The sequence below is a fragment of the Lineus longissimus genome, chromosome 12 (assembly GCF_910592395.1).
Source record: "Lineus longissimus chromosome 12, tnLinLong1.2, whole genome shotgun sequence".
Classification (NCBI taxonomy): domain Eukaryota; kingdom Metazoa; phylum Nemertea; class Pilidiophora; order Heteronemertea; family Lineidae; genus Lineus; species Lineus longissimus.
In genome coordinates this window covers 14349251-14370389 of record NC_088319.1, presented here as the reverse complement: position 1 = coordinate 14370389, position 21139 = coordinate 14349251, and the positions used below count along the sequence as shown (strand labels likewise).

Here is a 21139-nt window from a genome sequence, read left to right as displayed (position 1 = left end):
GACTCGTGGACAACATGGATGGATCGACCATGCAGAGAGATTGGGAATACTTTATCAGAGGTATGTAATCTTTATTTCTCAGTATATAACTGACCACTATTAATGTTAGCGTAGGCGATGTCTGATATGGTGTGTATATCTCTTGGTGTTCATCTACGTAAAGTGTGAATGAAATTGCTGCTTTGAGCTACTCGGGTTGGATCGAAAGACCAAGTCATATAAAATGATGACAGCTGCGTATACTGGTCAAAGTTTCAGCAAATTTGCATTAAGTGATAACTGCTCTACAGTAGCCATTGTGTCTAACTGCATTTCTATATTTCTGACCAGTAAACACGAACGTCGTACCCTTTAAACACTTCGTTTAAACATGGATATCACTGAGCTGACTGCATTAAAGGGTAAAATGGGGTTTATGATAATAAGGGGTTAAAGCTGTTTACATTGGTCTCACACTGATTGTATCTGTCAATATTCAAAGATTATCTTCGTATGACTGAAAAAGGTAAACCAAGTACGAACAAACAACACCCATACTAGGAAAGCAAATATTATATTTTCGACTCATTCATACATTCTGTGTCAGTCTCGACTTCGTGGTGCAGGTTTAATGTCACAGGCGCCTACTCAAAATTGTTGATATTATCCCGTTTTTATGGCAACATTAGTCAATCAAATAGTATTACGATGGCGTAATAATCCAGCGCCATGCAGGGAACATGAACGTATATGGTTGCTCCAAACTTTGATATGAACTCGCGAAATATAAATTTTGTCGACTGTGGAGATTTCTACTTTTTCGGATATTCTCATCATCAGCTTAAGAGATGGCTTGGTTAAAACTTAAAGGTAGGGAAATCATTTTTACTTGTGACGGGACTCTGATTCAGCGAAACTGCTGGCATGAGAGATCATTTATCTTTGTCCGCAGCACTATCTCTATACACTCGTGACCACTTCTCATCCGCGAGTCCATCTAGACTTGTATAATCTAAGAGACAAAATCACTTAAATGCAGGACGAGTGACCCATTGACCGTTTAGTACTGACATAACCGCTGGATAGGCACTCATTCCTGTGATGTGTCCATCCAACAATAGTTACGGACTATGTTTCCTGTGACCTATTTATCGTTTACACACGACAAGGATTCCTCGCTGTCATTTGGCGTCAATTTTCTAATAAACCCAGTTGTAAACCAGTTGACTCTTCTTTATTATGTTTACCATATGAAACGGACTGAATACCAACAGAATATAAGAATATCCTATCATACATACAATATTTATGCTCGAGAGCATACAGCAGATGTTGCAACGGACTAGTATATAACCATAGAATTTAGGCCTAATGGCTTGGTCCACAGGTAGGTCGAAACAATTTCATATATCTTTATACGAAATTTGCTGTTTGTAAATGGCATTGCTTGTCCCTGCAGGAGCGATCATCTGTCTCATAGCTCTTCTCAGCCTGTGCTTCGTGCAAGGAATGAACCTGGTCCAAGGCTTGTGAGTTCGATATAGTTCCAGGACTTCATATCAACTACGACCGGTCGAATACGTGAAGCATACGGCCATTATATAATTCCGTCACCGGGTGGCCAAGTTCCCTCATGTTTGTCTCCTAATTGTTGCCTCCTTCATAAACTTGGTCGATGACATGAGTTTAAACCAGAAAAAAGGTTTGACATGGCTGCGAACCCGTTTTACGTCGTAATGCAACCGAGCAAACGAAGCAAGTCCTTGCAGGATGTAAAAAGGTTTTTGAAAGGATATTTTATGTACATTCTCTCATCTATCAAATCATAGCTGGAACGATCCTGACTCTCATGCGTTTGCGTCAGCACTATCGACATTGCGGGTCAAGATGAGCCCGCGGAACAGGCATGTACACGTATTTCTGTGGTACTTTCGAATTGAAAATCATTCCTCGACCTATACAGGTCATAATGATCAAGCTTTTTACTGGTGAATCTTATCTTTAATATCATTAATCGAAACGTCCAATACAATTCACCGATATCAACCTTTTTTTCGTCCCCGGATAGCTGAGGCATGGTTGCTGTGCTGGGTGTTTTTATCGTCCGGATAGATAGCTTTATATCTGTCATAAAGTGTCTTAAACCCTATACAGGGGCCCATTTTGTCGTATCTCATAATAGCTGTGTCATAAAATGCGGTTTTGACGAAACATTGCCAGATTTACATACATGTACTAAAACATCAGAGCTGGGCGTCAGAGTATGGCGTGTAGTCGACCACCGAGATAAGAATCGTGTGTTTCCAAATAACGTTATTGAAAAAGGCACAATTTTCTTTGAACTCTTGGCCTACCCTAACTAAGTCAAAATCAAGGTCTGTATACTTAGGAATTAAATGCAGTAAAAGCCATACTTTGATCGTGGAATGTGTAAAGAGTGACTTATTACGCATGTTGAAAACGTTTTAGTGTTCTAAAATATTGTAGATGGCCATAAACTTATTCAGACCTTTACACCGGTGTTGAAAGAAGACATGGGATGGCTGGGCTCAATGGACCGGCAACAAGTGAATTCGTTATCGTCATCCATGGATCTTTAATAAATCATGACAATATGATAATATGCTGCTTTCATATATAGTCTCACCAGGTTCCACGAAGGCCAGCTAGTAAGCATCCTGGCACCAGTTGTTTTCAGTATACTCCGCCTCTCGATATTTCAAACAAAAATGCCTGGTCTCAGGATGGCTAGTTAGAAAAAAGGCCTACAAATTTGGACGTTCAAGTTTGCAATGATATTAAGTATAATTAGAGGAATTCGACCTCTATGTATGGCTTTACCAAAGCGAAAACACACGCGCTTTGTTCCTTACCGGACTCGAGTTCAACTTTGCAAACATTTGCGCTGAGGGTAATTACTCTAATGACGTATCAGTTCTCCAGGAAAATCCCATAAAATAGGCATATGGTATAATAAATTTGACCACGCTTTCCGTTTATACTCCGGTATATTTGTTGGTGAAGCTCGTATTGCAGACATTCGCCGATTTGAAGTGGATGCAATAGAGGATAACGGAGACTTTTCTGTTGTTACGCTCCATACTTCGATTTTGATTGGGTGGGAAGAAAGCGAATTTAAGGAAATCGTACAATTCTAAATAATAAGGAATTTCTTGACAAAATAATGCCAGGATATGTTTGTTGTGAAGGAATGACGGCGTTTGACAGTCACGTCACCTCAATGGGTTAAGTGTGGATACATTTGATATGATGCCATTATAATCGTAAAAAAGAACGGCTGTTTTCCGCTTTAGGGCCTTTCAGCAAAAAATGGGTGTGCGAGGGGAGGAGCATGAAACTGGAAGACAGCAGCTTTCTTCTAAATGTCTTTTATTTCATTCAGGTGAAGCCAGTTTGGTGTTGTCCAGTGTACAATCTTAAATAACCGTTATTCTTCGCCTTGTAACCATTCTTACGATCGCTTTTCTACCGTTTCAGATTTCTCCGTGGCCATTTCGTCAACTCTCCAGTTCCTGGCGGAACTGGGTGAAGAAAATATCTCGGTCACATGTGAAGCAAAACGACGCGATATACAAGAACTTCTCATAAACGTCAAAGAACAAACCAATCAGTTTCGACAACCGACGAGGCAAAACAGTGACATCAACCAGAATACCACCGTCCTGGGACCAAACAGACTCAGTTTGGAAACTCTCCACCTGAAGGGTCTGTGTGAGCCACATAAATCGAAAAAACACCGCCATCATGGCCTTGGCCATCACTCTAAACGAAATGGCGATTCTGTACCGCATGTTACCTCGGAATCACATCCGAGGAGCAAGGGCAGTGAAACTGAGAGCCCCGCGAAAGAAATTCCGAACCAAAATGGAGACTTGGCCAAAGTGATCGAAGAAGCAATGCCAGAGCATGATCACGTTTGGTCAAGGTCGTCAATGTCAACAAAAAGGAGGTTTTTCGACAAGGAATCGGCTTCAGATGAAGAAGCAAATGGTTCAAAGAACGATGAAAATGTTATGATGGCAGAGGAGGAAGAAGACAAATCGGCAGAAGGACCAGACAACGAAATGCCGGAACCGGATGTGACGATGGAGCGCACGAATGTGACGTCGATAGACTCTCAAACCGCAGTAAGTTTATTTTCCACTCCATAATTCGGATATACAGGTACCTGCAACATTTAGTTAAAACCAACTACGGTCGGTCGGGTGTAAAAGTCAAACTACAATTAAAAGTCAAACTACAATTTAGGCCGTCCGCCATTTTAAAGGAGACTTCAGGCAGGGCCAGGTACCAAGATGTGATTAAGTCGCCGATCGATACTGTTTCGCGCTTAAACACATTTTCATTCAAGAAAACTAAAAAAGAAAACGTATTTTAAAAAAAATAAAAAAATAAGTTGGTTTCGCTGGGGGTCGAACCCAGGACCTTCCGCGTGTGAGGCGGACGTGATAACCACTACACTACGAAACCCGCTATGACTAACGAGGCGTTCGCGTTGTATATCAACAATGCTATTGATCGAGGTTAGGTAGTGACCTCGTTTCCAGTGCCTCAGTTCCTGTTTATATACACAGGTATGATACACTGTGCAGAAGTGTACATTATTAGTGTGTACAGGGTGTTTTGTTATCAATGCATCCTATTATTGCCGGGCGGGTGACTATTATGAATTTATTCCTGGCAGATGGTCAACTTATTAGGTTGTTTTTCTTAGCAAGAAATTCGCTGTGGGTAGAAAGAAGGAGGGGACGTCCTTGAGGTCACTCACTCTTCCCAGAAATCTGGATGGCACTTGACCGCGGGCCATATATTGTGGTCATAGAGTGTTGATATCACCTTATCGAAAACAAGTGGGTTTTTTTCAATGAATTATACTGAGCTCAAGTGTTTATTTTTCACAGTTTTTTTGCTTGGAATTTCCCTTTAATTTATAGTGCACTCTTGGGTATACATCGTTCTGATATTTTGTGACAATATCCTTTTTTGACAATGGACGGATCCTGTGCGGGGATTTTCACTCGGTACGGAGACTGCTTCGGAGATGTAGCCTTTAAGGCCCACTTTTTAAACTCCCCTCCCCCACCCCCGCACATCAAACAGAGGACCGTGATGAATCCGTATACTTGTTGGGGATGAGGCTTCTGTGAAATAATTCAAGGTAAAAATCATACCAACATGCATTTTCTATAACCGCACCCAGCACACTCCTTTGTAAATTAGGTCTTGGTATATCAAAGCAATGGCCATTGAGCAAAACGACCTGAGCATTATTTGATATCCTTGGTCTCATGCTACATTTCGTCAAATCTGCTTTCCCTGCTGGAGAGTAAGTAATTACTTGATACAACGACCCTTGATTACTGAGGCCAATGACCATAGGACTGTCACCGAGGGTGTCGTGCTGACCAAAGCTGCCTCCCTGTTGGAAATTTCAGTCAATTTCAAGTTAATCCTTAAATGTAAGACCCTAGTAAATACCATGCTGACTTGTCGGCGGTGATTATCAGTCCTAAGTCTCGGATATACGCACAACGACGGTGTTCCTCAACCGGTCTCCTGCCTCAAGAATGTGATGGTTTGAGATCTCTCAACAAAAAAGTCCCCTCAACAAGCCAAGCTGATTCAGAATACTGTTGTTCCAGGAAGTTCTGGACTGCCGCACTGGCTTGATTTGCATAATGTAATTGAAGCACTCAGTATGTGCATACGTTTAAATGTTTTGAAGGTATCAATTTCGCGAAGAGAATATTACATTCAGGCCCTAATTTAGGTGGGAAACAGTGCTGGGTTTATAATTTACTGTTATTACCTATTACATATCGATATGTTTCAAGGAGATTATGCAATAGTGACAGTGAGACATTTTGTCAATATTTCTGGTTTAACAGTTGTGCTCCAAAAGCAAGCGTCTCCCCATCAGCCCTTGGGCAAACATTTTAAATCAAATCCGATTGAATTAAGCAGGTTTCAAGCAAATGTGAATGGTAATCAAAGGCTAGGTTCGTTCCTGTGAGATGTCCCGCTGGAGGTACACGTGGCCTTAATGCAGTGAATTGCACAGCCAGAGCGATAAAACTTGGCAGCAGAGTGATTCTGTATCCATGTCGTACACACAACAGCAATTCAGGGCGTATATCGCCCGAATTGGAAAATTCAAATTCAAATGTTAAATGGTGCACTTCGCCTTTAAGAATGTAAAAATCGGAATGAAATATGCGCTCACCAGGATTGTTAGTAAAGCGAGTTAAAAATTCGTTAATGTAACTTCTGATAACCTGGGAACATTAGGGCACCAAGGACGTTGTTCTTTAATTCGCGGCACGCGCCGGGATATCAACCGCGGGAGGTGCAGGCCTAGGATTAATTGGGCTGCACATGGAGAAGCTTAATGATTTTCCTCCCCTGTGCCAAGTTAGTGAACACTTGACGTTTTGTTTTGGTGAGAGTTAAACACCCTTGTTGGAGGACGTTCAGCCTACACCAATATCTCAACAACTTTGAAGTTGCCACTCTACTTTTTGTTCAGTTGACATGACAAATGTATGAGAGAGCGAGCACTATGTTTGACTGATGTTACATTGTAAGTCCTGTTCCAAGCCGTTATAAAATGGATATCTACATGAACGACGAGGCATAACTTGATATTGGCTGTCAGTTGCGGAAAGAATTCGAGCTGGCTTGACTTTGGTCCGTATATCGTTCACTCTCTGGCGCGTGTCGCAACAGCTAACCTATCTCACTGTCCGGATATCACTCTACTCTTCTCTTTCAGTTGCCCATCCTAAAGATTGAACGCGTGAGAAACCCGTCGAGCCTCAGCGAAGATGAAGAACGTGGGAACAACGAATCGGTCATCGAAATCCCCGAACCACGCGGCCGCAATATCCGAAGAGACTCGGTTACTGAACGAGTGAAGCGGAAACTTCGCAAATATCTCAAAATGGAGATGAGGGGATCTTTTGACGTTTCTATGGTCGATCTCCTGGATCCTGATTTTTCTGGTTGGTTGATTGACCAGGCAGACGATAGCAAGAAGTGGTGCGTCATCAATGATATGTTGTTTTGTGTCTTCGAAAACGACCAATCAAACTTGGCTAGTGATGTGTTCGTTCTTCCGGCATGCGCCGTGCGCGAGATGTTCTTCCGGTCGTCGGCCGGAAACGGAAGTACAAGGAAGTATCAGATTGTTGTGAGTAGTACGTGCAATGAGAAGGAGAAAGTCTTCGCCGCTGATAGTATCGTGGATCATAATGAATGGCTTCAGGCCCTGCGACACGCTGTTGATCACAGTACGGACATTTACTCATCAGACGAGAGCGCCAGTGATGTTGATGCGGATTCCGTGAACGGAAGCATGGGCAGTGGGTACTACCCAACCCCTGTGAAGGACATGAAGGAATCCCCTGGGTATAACCCAACCGCCAAAGGATCAGTGACGCGGGATGATAAACTACACCAGCATGATACTGGTGGTGGAACAGCACTGTTCCGCAAAACGGACTATCTTGCCGGGGACTCGCCTCAGAGCTCCACCGGTAGCTACAAAGCCCCGTCGACTTCTGACGAATCTGGTGATGAAGAAGGCCTGGCACCTCTTCCGACGTCCAAACCACCGCAACTCTCCCCTATGCCGCAGAGGAGAGTCTCATACCTAATGGCAACCAATCGGGAACAGCAGAAATCTCAGGCAAATAAGCAAACTAAACATTCACATTCAAAATCTTTGATGGAAAAAATTACGCCAAAAAGATCAAAAGGGTTCGCTGGGTTGAAATTGCCACGCTCGCCGGTACCCATGCGCAAACACAACGGCGGGAAAAAGGGAGTAAAGAAGGTCAAGGTTACTTTAGAATCGCTCAAAAAGGTCACCTTGGCAACGTATTTGAGATTTAAGGACCATAACAAAGTTACAAAATGCTGGTGTGTGATACACGAAGGTAAAATGTATTCATTTAAGACTAAAGGTCCAGCTGAACGTTGTGAGATATGTGTTGATTTGAGTGTAAGTCATGTCGCAATAACGGACAAGGTCGGATTTGAGTTCAAGGTCACGTCTGATGGGAACGACCACGTCTTCGCTGCACAGGATCGATATGATTTCAGTCGTTGGATCCAGGAACTTTTGCCCGGAAATGACGTACAAGTTCCGAATGTAGCTTTGTCGTCTGCTCTTCGTAGCACGACCGAATCGTTTTGCTTTGACGATGGCGTTCGGAGATCTCTGGAAGACCTTGTCGACCTCAGATCGGAACAAGATTCGGCATTGTCCATAGACGAGAGTGCTCTTCGTAAAAATAGGCACGGAACTCCATCGCCTCTGAAACGCTTTGACAATGACACTTATCGGCGTTCAACGGGCCACATGCTCACTGACGCCAAACCTCCAACGGTTGCGAAGGTGCCTCATCACAGAAAGTCAAAGGATGACACGTACTCTGCTGAAATCATCAAAGCAATTCATTCAAATCCATTAGATGCCGAGTCGCCAACGAAAGAGGTGCCTGATCCAGCCAAAGCTTTGGATGACCCGGACTGTGGTGACGAGAAGGCTAAGGAACACGACTCTCCGCTTCAAGGTCAAACACGAGAGCAAAATTTTGCAACTTTGCAAATTGATGCAAAGACGGATTCTAGTTCTGAAGAAATCATTATCCCAAGTGATCAAAGTACCTTGGCACCCGCTGTAGCACCGGTGCTCCATTCTAGCCCCCTGACCTTGAAAGTTAACCTTGACCTTGACCTTTCCGCTCCGGGGACGGAGAGCCCCGTACTGTCAGAGGGATTGGCCTACAGCGCGGCAAGTGAATGCAGCAGCGAAGACGATTTGAATATTTACAATGAAAACAGGAGAGTGGAAGCGGAGCTATCTGAGAGATGGCAGCGCCAAAGGCGAAGTGGTTCCCTGGAGACACCCTTGAGGAGAAACCTCCAGCCCGCGGCGCTGAAACGACACTTCTCCGACAACAGCATCAAGAGGGACTCCCTTGCTTCTACTGCAAGTGAGGAAGGGGTGAGTAAATAATGTTTGTACCAACGAACCAAATCAAAACTTGACAACTTGCAACGCGATACCGGACGTCAAAATGCCAGCTTGTTCTCGTTCTCATATCAACATCTGAACCTCTCTATTGTATATCAATGGCATGCCAACGGGCTATTACTCCACTTGTCTCGGTATGGCTTTCACTGATATGATGTAGATAATGATTCATAATTAATTCGCACCATTATCTACAATCTATAGATTTATGACTAGTTTGTAACTTGTCCTCTTTGGGGTCATCAAGGAGAATAAACAATGTTGAGTGTGGGTTTTAGTGACAATATACTTAGTCTATGCGTGGTATACTCCAGTGCTCAGGTCAGTTTGTATCATTCTTTGGAGTGGTGTCATTTTCCAGTCACGTCTTTTCCTATTAAGGCAGTTTCAGAACGCCAACCTCAGTGGTACCACTTTGCAGGCACGCTATTTTTCAGTGTTACGTCCCATGCAGATAGTGGACATACTGGTTTTAGATCAGAAAAGACTCGCCGAAATAGCAGCTAAAATTAAGGCCAAGGAGGAGAAAGCGGTGAAGGGATATTAGTGACACATCTAAAACACCTTGGGTGATGGATTCCCGCATGTCACGACTGTGGCGCATAACCGAGCAGACGCACCAATGTGGTGGTCGACTCAACAACCATTCTAAGAGCTTTCAGCCTTCATTTCCGCCGAGTGCGCTTAATTCCACATCTTTGCACTTTCAATATGCACTTCGCCTTATTCGGCTAAATATGCATCTTACGATTGTTCTTTAGCACAACCAAGAAAGAACCCGTAAGCGTTCAAGTAGTGTCAACATCCCTACGGACTATCACAACCAGTGTCTGGAGCCGAAGTACGGTGTGTTACGTTCCGCCAGCAATGACAGCTTCCATCAAGGACGGCCCAGCATCATCCCCCGGATAGCACTTGAGGGTCAGGTCGAGGCGGTAGATGAGAACGGGATATGTCAAAGGTAAGCTAGTATGAAGTCCAACCACATAAAAGCCATCGTACATTTAAAGGGAGTATTAAACCATGAGAGTTCGAATGCATAAAGTTAAAGAATAATGTCTTTCTGCCAGCAGATATGTTGTGACCTCAGAGCCTTGCATATCCGGTCCGCTTTCGCGCAACTTGCTGTAGAAGTGTAATGAAATTATTGTAAAGAAGGTTACAACTTCTTGGTATAGTGCTCTCTGGGGCACCAATGCTCTCCTTTTTCGGGTTACTTCTTTCCTCCAAGCTTCAGGATCTATACTTCATGACATAGACACCGCAGATTTTGATAGACCCACGTGCCTAAACAAGCTATTGCATATTTATGATTTCTGAGGGACAAAAAAGAAAACAACCTCGCATGTTTACTTTAGCCCTCAAATTCAAATGTTTGGGTCGCATTGTTAGCATGTTTGTCGATTTTATTGCTTCGTCCTTTGGCGGAGGTATGTTTCGAAGCGTTGTTTTCATGTGAGGATGTTTGGCCACATGTTATGGCGTCATTGGTACAAGAACTGCAAATTTGCTCTCCTCCAAAATAAATAAGACTGACGCAATGTTTATTAATCAGAATACGTTACATGTCAAGATTCGCCAAACAAGGGTATGGTATGGTATATGCAAGTAGATCCACATTGTGGGGCATATTATCTATGGGTCTGAAACATAAGCGTATATTCTGGACATGACATGGACATGTTTGATATTTGACTGAATTCTCACGTCTTTTCTAGCTTTTGGGCAGTTTACAATGATCTGACCCTGGGACTTTACGCTAACCATACAGCAATCGACCCCGAGACCCTCATCACCTTGTCCAGATATTCTATCGTTATGGACGAAGGAGGGCTGGACAGAAGACCTGGCATTAAACTGTCACAGAAGGTAAGTCTCTCACAAGAGTTTTGAATCATCAGATAAGTTCTCCATGGCGGGATGCTAGGCACAACATCAAGCCCATTACAAATTACATTTCTGTAACCAGTTTACATGTATATATCATGTGACTTAATTAACCATAAATGGCGTGAAACAAGGCTGTGGATCGGTCCCGTCAATCCCCCTGAAGAAAGTATGACTAGGATGACGAATAGATTCCGATGAGGAACGATCAACGATTCGGAGATAGATACAAAGGATGACCAAATTTCGGTACTCGAAACCGGTTTATAGCCTCCTTTATAACATCTATTTTTGGATCATGAGATACATACACTTGACACCAATATCATTCGGAACTATTTGATAATCGTCTGATCGGCGTTTTTCGACAACAATGCGGTAATCTGGAGTGCAGTAATGGGTTCATTATTCCAATCTGACAGGGGGAAACAATTCCATAAAAACTAGACTATCTAAAAATATCACAAACGCAATTTGTCATGATATCACTGTCATCGATTCGATGAATCAAACTTAAATATTGCATTACCAACTTTCGCTACCATCGGGTAGTGCGCAGGCGCGGCCATGACGCTACCGCGACGTCCAGCGTATGTACAGTCAATGCATAGGCGGCTAAGGAAAAACCCCTCCTATGGTCACATAAGTAACGGAAATGAAATATTTCACCTGGATCTGGCAACTTCAGGTGTTTATAAAGGCAGCCATATCAATTTTAAATCAAAAGGAAATAGTTCATACGCTTCCTTTTTGCTGTTGAAAATGAGTAGTCTAGTGTTATTACGAGGCCTTGAGAAACAGGAAAATGCTGAAATACACGATTTTCGAATGCAATTTGACAAAAAGTATGAGGCGGAATTGTTCTATTTCACCTGGCCTTATAAACTAGAGGTGTTCGTCAATAAAATCCAATATAAAAGTATTCTTTTTCAAAACATCCATCCACTTCCATTTTTTGGTTGAAATATGATCCATTCAACCTAATTTGGCTCATAAAAGTCCATAAAATCAGATTAGCGCACCAAAATCGTCTCCATCGAAAATCAAGTTCCCGCCAAGGATTCTACTTCAAGGGCTTTAGTTTCGCTTCTTCCCGCTAGATGGCGAAGGTGTGCCACCAGCTGAATGCTTTGGCCAACTGATTTTACAGTTCAAATGTGGGGTTTGGTGAGAACTAAGGGCCTCTCTTATCAAAGCAGGTTTTAACTAGGGATTGGTAGAGAGTCCATAACCTCTGAAAATGGGGTTGGCAGTCCTCTGCCTTTCTTTAAATTTTTCAGAATGACTGTTGAACAAAGAATCAAGAAGCTCTGCTGTCATTTGATCTCCAAAAGTGTCTTCAGAGTGAAACACAGGTAGTCAGAAGAGGCCTATCCCACAGAAGTACGGCTCAACTGAGGTTCCGCGTTTTTCAGTATGACACTACTGTCATACTCCTAGCCTATCCTAGGATTAAAATACAAACACCAAAGGGAGAATATTTAATCAACAATACAAATAAAACTTTATTGAGCATTTTGCTTCACTTTTGATTATGTTAAAAAGTACATACAAAAATATTTCAAAACAATTACAATAAAAAATATTTGAAAACTTCAACAATAAAAACTTCAAACAGAAAAATGCCTTTAACAAAACTTCTTTGATTCTGCAGTGCTTTTCTCACACACATTAATTTGTTATTTTCCAATCCAGCTTTGTCAAATGTCTGTTAACTGCTTTCATCAAATAACAAATATGTTGATGATAGTCTCCGCTCACCTCTGATGCCCCAAAATTTTTGCAATACTTTTTACATTATGGTAGGTTGACCCCCAACAAAACTACTTTTAAGTCTTGAAAGTTGTCCACAAACTCAGTACGTACACCATATTATGAAAGCTTATTCATCAAATTTTTGCGCTCTTTTTCAGGAATGACTCCATATTCTCAAAAAGGGGGGGGGGGGGGGTCAACCTACCTAAAAAATACTGGATCCCTTCAGTTTTGGAAATTATTCTTTTATTTGGCCTAAGTTGATAACTTCCTCTTCATCTTCAGGATATTTTTCAATTTCTCATAACTTCTGGCAGTGGTTTTGTACCCATATTTTTTGTGAAGCTCGCTTTTTATTCCATCTACAGTGCTTGGGAATTCTTCATCAGGCACATTAGTATTTTCTATTTCTTCAAGAATTTTTTGCTTCTTACTCAGAGCCCTTTCCTTTTTCTCACTCCCCCAGTACTTTTCAGATACTTTATGATAAGAACGCTTTCTTCTAGACAAATCTTTACCTTTCAAGTTTTCTATTCTCTTCAGCACAAGTAGTGCATCCCTGGTGGCATCTGCCCGGTTACATTTTCCAAGAGTTACTCGCTTCACAATATCATTAAGCTTCTCAACACTTTGCGCACTATAATTTTTCAATGCCCCATGATGTCTGATAACATTTGGTGCATGATATACTAACACATGCATGTAAGGTGTAACGTTCAATTTTTTATAACCCTTCCGCTTATTTCCCAAGGAAATAAAGCTGTCTAGCCAGGATTTTGCCTTCTGGAAACATGTTAAATGGACATCACCAACATCTTGTGGTGTTTCACAGAGGTACACATGTAATGACCGAAAGTCCTCCCAAAGTTTGATTATGTCATCTTTAGTATCAGCAAATAGGATATCACATGAGCGTAGTTTCTGGGGCAAATGTATGAGTAACTTTTTCATATCTGGACCTTGAAGCGATGTCCATTCCAGTTTTCCAGTTCCACCATGGGTAACTGGGTCTTTGGCTTCCCAGATATTAAATGTTACCCCACAGGCCCTTATGGAAGAACACAAGCATTTCAAATTTGGTCCTATCAAAGCTTTGTCTTTGGCACTACTGTTGAAATGAAGCTCTGCATCTTGATCCTTAGTCTCAAAAATTAGATTACGCAGTAGAACATCTGATATTCTCAACATGAGATGCAACTCATCAACAACTACACTGTCAGAGTCAATTTTGAACAAAGGAATACCTTTTGTTACTCCATTTCTACCCTGCAGAGCATCCTCACAAACATTTTTGTATGTGCGCTTCATTTCATCAGTACTGTACAGATCCCATGGTTTTGAAGTGTCCCACAGGTCATCTTTCTTAACTTTGCACCACACACAACTTTGATTGGCTGTTGAACCATTTAGTCCAAAAGCTAACTGAAGAAACTTCATATCTGCCCCAAAAAGTACTTCAATAGAGACTTCCTGATCATCAACCTGAATTTTACCCTTGTCAATGACAGAATTGACTTGTAGTATCAGTGGACCTAAAGCTTTGTCAAGGACTTCATATGATTCTGATGCACTGACAATAGCCAAGACAGTAGGGCTACAAGGTAAACCCTCTTGTTTGAGAAGGGACACAGACATGGTGAGAAAATTAGATGCCCTAGTAATTTTGGCACCATCACCACTGATTTTCACAATCTTTTTCAGGTCTGTCATTTCACTTTGAGAGTATATAATAAGGTTTGAAATTTGCTCCTCAAAGTCAACATAGGCCCCTGGCACACCACCGCTACATCGATGTATGGTGAATAATGTTGATAGGCTATTTCTGCACTGAACAATCAGATGTTTCGATGGCAGACCAGAGTCACTGGTTAGGGCTATCTCGTGGTATGCTGCATCACTTACATAAAATGTGTCTAAGATGTAGAGAAGTTTTTCAATTTTTTTCTTCTCTTCAACTGGTATTTTCTCAAAAGAAGTGTGTGCATGGTTGTCAAGAAAATCTACCTTATGTGACTCTCCAGAGACAGTGGATTTTAGAGTTAAAGTTTCAGGGATCAGACCATAGGTTTTCGCAAACCATAATGCACGCTCTGCTGCAGATTTCAACTCTTTCAATTTTCTCACCTGCTGCTGTCTCTTGAGGTGTGGAATTTTTTTACCTTGACAAGCTCTGAGTGGATACCCTTGTAGTTTTCTGATATGATCATGCAAAAACACATTCTCATCTTTTAAGGCTGCAAGTTCCCTTTCTAATTTTTCAACCTGTTCTTTTAACTCAGTATGTGAATTTTGCAACTGATGAACTTCCTTCTTGACAGAAAAAAGTTCATCATACAATGAGGCACACCTTTTTGTCAACTCCTCACTTACTTGTGTGACAGAATGTAGATCATTTTGCAGCTTTTTTACATCAATCAATTCACTTTCATAAATTGCCAATGACCTGCTTTTTTCATTCAACTGTTGAAAACGTCTACCACCTTTCAGTCCACGAAATTCATTAGTTACTCTAGAACAAATAGTTGCCAAACGCTGGTTCACACGCTCCGAGTAATCTTTGATTTTGTAGAACCGCAAAGCACAATTAAGCAGTGAAACATATGTGAGCTCCGGGTATTTAGCTTTAAGGCTACTTAACTCCTTAACAAACAGATTAGTAAGATTGAGGGAAAAGGCTATTGGTTCACTACATCTTGACCTAAGGTAATCAAATGATGTGACTGTTGCAACTTCCTGGGAGAATTTTATGAGCTGTACTTTACTGAGACAATCAGACATTCTGAAGACAGTGCTGGAGTGAAACTACAACCTTGTGAAAAATGTTTTCCTGAGTAAAGATGATCAAAGTTACACCTTACATGCATGTACAGTAGGCCCAAATCACAATGGCAAATAAATCATAAAGGATGCGACATCAAACGAACAAAGTGGCAACGTCAGTGGCAACCGACAACACTTTCAACACAAGGAACTCCTTTGGAAATCTGCATCCTTTGACTAACACACCATCTTGAACACAGTATGAACCATGGGAAAATGAAATCACAGTTTTGGCCTTCACTGGGAATGTAACCTTCACTCCTTGTCCTTTCTTGTCAAGTCTGTACCACCAGTTTTCAGGTAAGTTTAGTTCAGCAAAATCATCCCTGTCATACTTTAAAAAAGCTGGATCCTGATCATTGATATCATTTGGTTGTCCTTTGCCATAAAAAACGTAACGGAAAATGTCAAGTGGGAACGGGATTTTCACTTCAACACTGCCCTCTACAAGACCACGTTGAAGAGTTTCATAAAAATCTTTCGAAGCAAAGACGAGGCGTTTTGTGTCGATTAAGTCGATATCTGGATTGTTGAATTGATCGATCCACGCCTTGGGAATATGATAAGCTGGTTCCCATGTGACATCATAGAGTCCGAACCCTCTCCACTGTACTAGGTACTGCAGGGACTTCCCCTGAAAAAAGATACTTTATTAAAAACCTGCACACTGGTTGGGATCTAAGGGCCTGAACCGACTGTCCCGTTTTACCGCCGCAAGGAAAAATCCTTTATTCCAGAGCAAATGCCAGGAATTGAACAAAGGAATTCGCTGACCGTGCAGCTCGACAGGAGGAACAGGCCTTAAGGGTGTAAAAAATCAAGAAGGGGAGGCAAATGGTACTTATACTTGGCCTAGCAGGGTTACTGCAAGCGAATAAACACAAATATTTTTGGAGTGTGACCTGCTGCCAGTGGGTGCTGGATCACTGCCACTGGGAGGGGGGGGGGGTACATAGCCTTTTTAAAAAAACAGACGGCTAACCCTGTCCCTGGAATCTATTTAGGCAGGCCGTCCAACAATGTAGGTCTCTAGTTTACCCCAAGTAGAAGTCAAAGAACGACGACACCCAATAATTTGTATTAGAATTTGAAATGGTTACACACCACAACAGTTTGCCGTGCATTTGTACACATTTGGCGTGTATATTTGCTAGCGTAGCAGGTTTGCGTTAAACACTTGCCTCTTTCTTCTTCGTTATTATTCTTTCTATGAAATATTGCTCGTCTAGAACAACGTTGGGTACTCGTACAGCCTTTCTGCGTTCAGTTTGGATCTTTAAGTCGAACAGTTCTGTGTAATTGACATTTTTTTTGCGTAGATTGTACGGCTGATCACACTGAAGCGCGGTTTCCATGGGCGCATCCATCTTGAAGGTGAGCGCCCCTAGCGGCGGCCAGCAAAAATAAAATGACAGCGAAAGTTGGTAATGACACTTTTTGGTTTTGTAGTCTATTTTCTTACATCTGACACATATATGCCAATCAGTTCTGTGACATCGACCAACTCGCAGAGGGGTTTTCAATTTGTTTCCAACGAATCAGAAAGTCTCTTTTCGCCGATCTTGACATTGATAATCATATGATCCAACTTCCTAACATATTAGGTTCGAATTTTGAAAACATTCCCGAGGTCGCATGACTGTGACAGATAAGATTATATGTTGTTATTAAACAGTGACACATCAACTGCTTTAAGCATAATTCATCTAGAATTCTGACCGAAATTCGAATATTGACAGAGAATTTCTCCTTCCAACCAACAAGATGTCTTTGTGCATGTTAGACCGACGTGCAGACACCAGTGCTTACGGGGCCACTCCACTGACTTCATTTTATGAGGTACTCAACCCTTGATTCTCCGCTGAAGCCGATTTCCGAACACATTTGAAGGGACTATACACAAATACGAATAGCGGGATAGGAAATAATGTTGACAACGGTCACTGGATGCCGCCACTGAGACCCACAGCCAGCACCACTGGTTATTTGCCTAGGTGGCAGAGTGGTCAGGTCCACGACATGCATGTAGCAATTTATTCACTCTTCATGCAATAACTCGTTCACTTTTTCTCAACAGGATAGTGGCTCCATCCTATTATTCGCTGGCTCCGAAGAGACGACGCGCCGATGGCATGACGTCATGAAGGACGACCTCACGAAGCTGTCAATCGAAGGTCTGAACTTGGAGGATGCCAACAGTAGAGATTTTAAAATTGGTAAGTTGTAACTTCGCTCAGGTAGCTGAGAACAACACCTCGTCATCCATAAATCAGCAATCCTCGAATACGCGGCAGAGTCAGCCGCATGCCGGCTTCCCCTTCGCACACGTTACGATAAATATGACACGATGAATATGATCAGTTCAGCAATCCATACCACTCGCACCCATCAAAAAGATACTCTTTCTTTCCAGATATCGATCATCACTTAGAGGAGGAAGAAAAGAAGCGAAAATTCATTGAAGAACTCGCCAAAATACGGAAAGAACAACTCCTCAATGAACTTCTTCAACAAAAACACGACCTTGAACTCAAGCAAGCGAGGCGGAAATCATCCAAGAAGGTGGCCACGCCGGAGTGCGCTGATCTCGACCACGATCACGTGACTGGTGAGGCTTCTGACGTCATGGACGGGCATACTGAGCTACAGATGGTCAGGGATATTACTTACCTGAAGCAGAGGAGAATCTCAACTCAAATTAAGGTACGAGGTCACTCGATTTGGTGTCAAGAGAACTACTGGTTGAGTGCAAAGGTTTTTCCTTTAGAATGTGACGAGCATGGAAGCTTGTAAGAAGTTATTTGGTCTCATCAACATTGTGGCAGCAACCATAGCGTTACCAGCTGGTTACTCTATGCAGCTACTAATGATTTCCAACTGTGGAAAAAAGGTTTGAGGACAACAACAAATTGTGTGACTTTCGCCCCCAAAAAGGTGGATTTCTTCAACTGCACTTTCCAACAGATACCTGCTCAAAGCGCTCCCCCTCCCAGAGTCTTGAGTCGGAGGATTTCAAGAGAGTGCATCAATACCCGGCCTTCCGGTGCTGACAGGCGGGGTGGAAAGAAGGAGCGAGTGGCTCCACAGGGATTCGAAAGAACGATCCCTCCGTCAGGTGTTTGCTCCTCCCATCTCTGCACCACCGCACTCACACTTTGTACAAATCCCATTTTCAGTATTTTACCTATGTTTGTTTCTTTCTTCTGACAGGTCGACACGATCCAGAAACAACTTCACGAATCTCAGAAGAAACCTGAAAAACGCTTATTCAAATTCACCATGAACAAGAAGGACCATAGCACTGATAACGCACACAATAAGCCAAAGATGGACCAATTAGAATCACATTTAAAAGAACTCACCGGAAAACTAGAAACTATAAGCGAGAGCTTAACGAAACAGCAATCTCAACAAGAAAAGCTCAAAATCAGAAACGAAAAGAAACGAATGCATAACTCATTTAGTTCAAGTGATATGTCTAAGAATCTTTCGCTATCTGCGACGTTGGAGTCACGAAAATCCTCGGCTAGCACGGAGGACCTGAGTCAGTCCTCTTCCCAATTGGCCGCGGTTTATTCCCGGGCGCGGTCGCAGACCTCACCAGATGGTGCTGATGTTGTCGCCAGGAAAGTCAGTGAGGGTGTGAAAGATAAACACAAACGATTAAGCGAGCAGCCGAGACCGAAGCCAAAATTGGAAATTGACCCGAATGCTTTGGCGGAAATTGAGGTAAGGGGCGCACAGAGATCAAATATATTAAATGAACTTCAGTATAGGCGCATAACCACATACACAGAAGTGGCAAATATCTGCTATTTTAGAACCAAATTGTGTCTTTTGTGTTCAAAACTATTCGTTGGGATAAGAAAACATGATTTTAGATGCATGACTATAATGATTTACTGTCTGCTTTGGTGGCCGTTAACGTACATATAGTTATTGAAGGCGTCGTTAACATTATTATCCTCTCACGATTTCAGGAATTTGAAAAGATGTCCAAGATGTTTTTGCGATCGCATAGCGAAGGCTTCCGGATTTAGCGAGATACGGATTAATCCGACGAATTTCGTACTACATGCGTAACCTGATTCCTAAGGAAAGACTGACACACTTTATAAAGCAGTAGTCAACCTTTTTACATTTAGAGTGTGACGGGCGCTTCAATCTTACCAACTTATGGTAGGAACGGTATCTCATGTAAAAAAACTTTTGTCCCTGGGAGAAAGTGTCTGTGGAACAGAAGACTACAATGCATGCTCAGGTAATCGTCTCAATAACCATGTCTGTGACCGTAGCCCAGGTTAGGACACTATTTCAAGGTGGACACTGTTTCCTTACACAGGTTTACTTTGTATCAAGTGACGTCTGAGATGGACTTAGAACAGCTGATTTATCAGCAACGTATTGGCGACAGAAGGACTGGGATGCTTAAAAATTGCACCAGTCCAAATAAACTTGTCGTCTGAAAGATGGACGAAGACACAAACATTCGAGCTCACGATTGAAAATATAGGCTGGAGTGATGCTCTCAATCGAATGTTCAGTATATCAGAACAGTTTACTCTCAAAATGTTGTTAGTTCGAGTTACAAATGTCGAAGGACTTGCACATATTTATATAACATCTTTTATTGACTATACGTGAATGCTTTACATTATGATTATGTTCTTGAATACAGCCAGATGAAATTATATACCTTTAACATGATTGTGAGTGATTCTTTTCTTCACATCTTTTCCCTTATAAGATACTCCAGTTACTTTTTGGAAAACACTTTTCCTATATCATCGCAGAGCACCTTTCCAACCAACGCCAAAGAACAACATCACGGTCAGGCCGAGCCCGATGCACGGTGTATTATCTTCAAACAAAGCCCGCTCGCACCTTACCCTAAATTCCCACTGTTCAACACCATCATCAAAGGATCAAATCTTGATATCATCGACAAACTACTCTCGGGCGCGGGATCATTCGGGTATTCCTGGCTGTTGTCAAGATGATGCTTCCACTTCCCGCTCACGACGCTAGCAGGCAACTTGAATTACCAACTACTGTGAACCGCCAAGTTTTAGTGAGCGAGTTTTTTAAGGATTTTGCGAATAATATTGATTTAGGAAACAACTCACTAGTAGATATCGAGAAGGTGTATTGTTATGGAATCGGGCGTAAAATGGTCAGGAACTGTATTATATGCGGGCTATATAATGAGGTCAGCTTCTCATTCATTACAGTTTGAGACGCAGCCTATGAATCTTGGGTTCATATCGTGCTAAAATTGTATAGTCCCCGGATAAAAGAAGTGCGGGTGCGTCAGACGTATATGTATTGTGTTCACTAAATCAACTGTAGTCGGCCTCCATCGCCCCATCAAATATTATATACGAGTGGACGTAAATAAAAATTCTTGGTATATTGGATACCGTTTGAAACCGGGTAGGCCAAGTCGAAACGCCCAAATGCCAATTGTGTGGAGACATTTAGGGTAGTTTTATACCCATTCAAATGAAATCATGACATAAGCCTAAAACAGTTGATTTGACTAAGAAACTACCAAGTATCAACAAAACGAAACTGAACGGACATGTCTTGAAGAATCCCGGATGTTATCTTAGCATGAATGCCCTTTGTTGTGGTTTA

At 42.1% G+C, this 21139-nt stretch overlaps 2 protein-coding genes and 1 non-coding gene across 5 annotated transcripts; 1 reads left to right on the top strand and 2 right to left on the bottom strand.

Annotated features, from left to right (window-relative positions):
- LOC135497286 (uncharacterized) lies at nucleotides 1-20259 on the top strand. Of its 3 annotated transcripts, none has more exons than XM_064787058.1 (9): nucleotides 1-60; nucleotides 3478-4127; nucleotides 6773-9010; nucleotides 9802-10001; nucleotides 10759-10909; nucleotides 17580-17718; nucleotides 17916-18205; nucleotides 18713-19231; nucleotides 19483-20259. In XM_064787058.1, the coding sequence occupies exons 1-9, from the start codon at nucleotides 15-17 to the stop codon at nucleotides 19540-19542; spliced, it is 4293 nt and encodes a 1430-aa protein (XP_064643128.1). In that variant the 5' UTR covers nucleotides 1-14; the 3' UTR covers nucleotides 19543-20259. The 3 variants fall into 3 exon arrangements, with proteins under 3 accessions (XP_064643128.1, XP_064643129.1, XP_064643127.1); XM_064787059.1 differs by lacking the exon at nucleotides 1-60 and adding an exon at nucleotides 1343-1366 and having other exon boundaries at nucleotides 19483-20258; XM_064787057.1 differs by lacking the exon at nucleotides 1-60 and adding an exon at nucleotides 3130-3224.
- Trnav-cac (transfer RNA valine (anticodon CAC)) lies at nucleotides 4398-4470 on the bottom strand. The gene has a single exon. It is a non-coding gene; the product is annotated as a tRNA-Val (tRNA).
- LOC135497112 (uncharacterized) lies at nucleotides 12408-16935 on the bottom strand. The gene is made up of 2 exons (XM_064786830.1): nucleotides 16684-16935; nucleotides 12408-16136 (listed from the first exon to the last, which is right to left on the bottom strand). The coding sequence occupies exon 2, from the start codon at nucleotides 15458-15460 to the stop codon at nucleotides 12938-12940; it is 2523 nt and encodes an 840-aa protein (XP_064642900.1). The 5' UTR covers nucleotides 15461-16136; nucleotides 16684-16935; the 3' UTR covers nucleotides 12408-12937.
- Nucleotides 20260-21139: the final 880 nt, after the last annotated feature.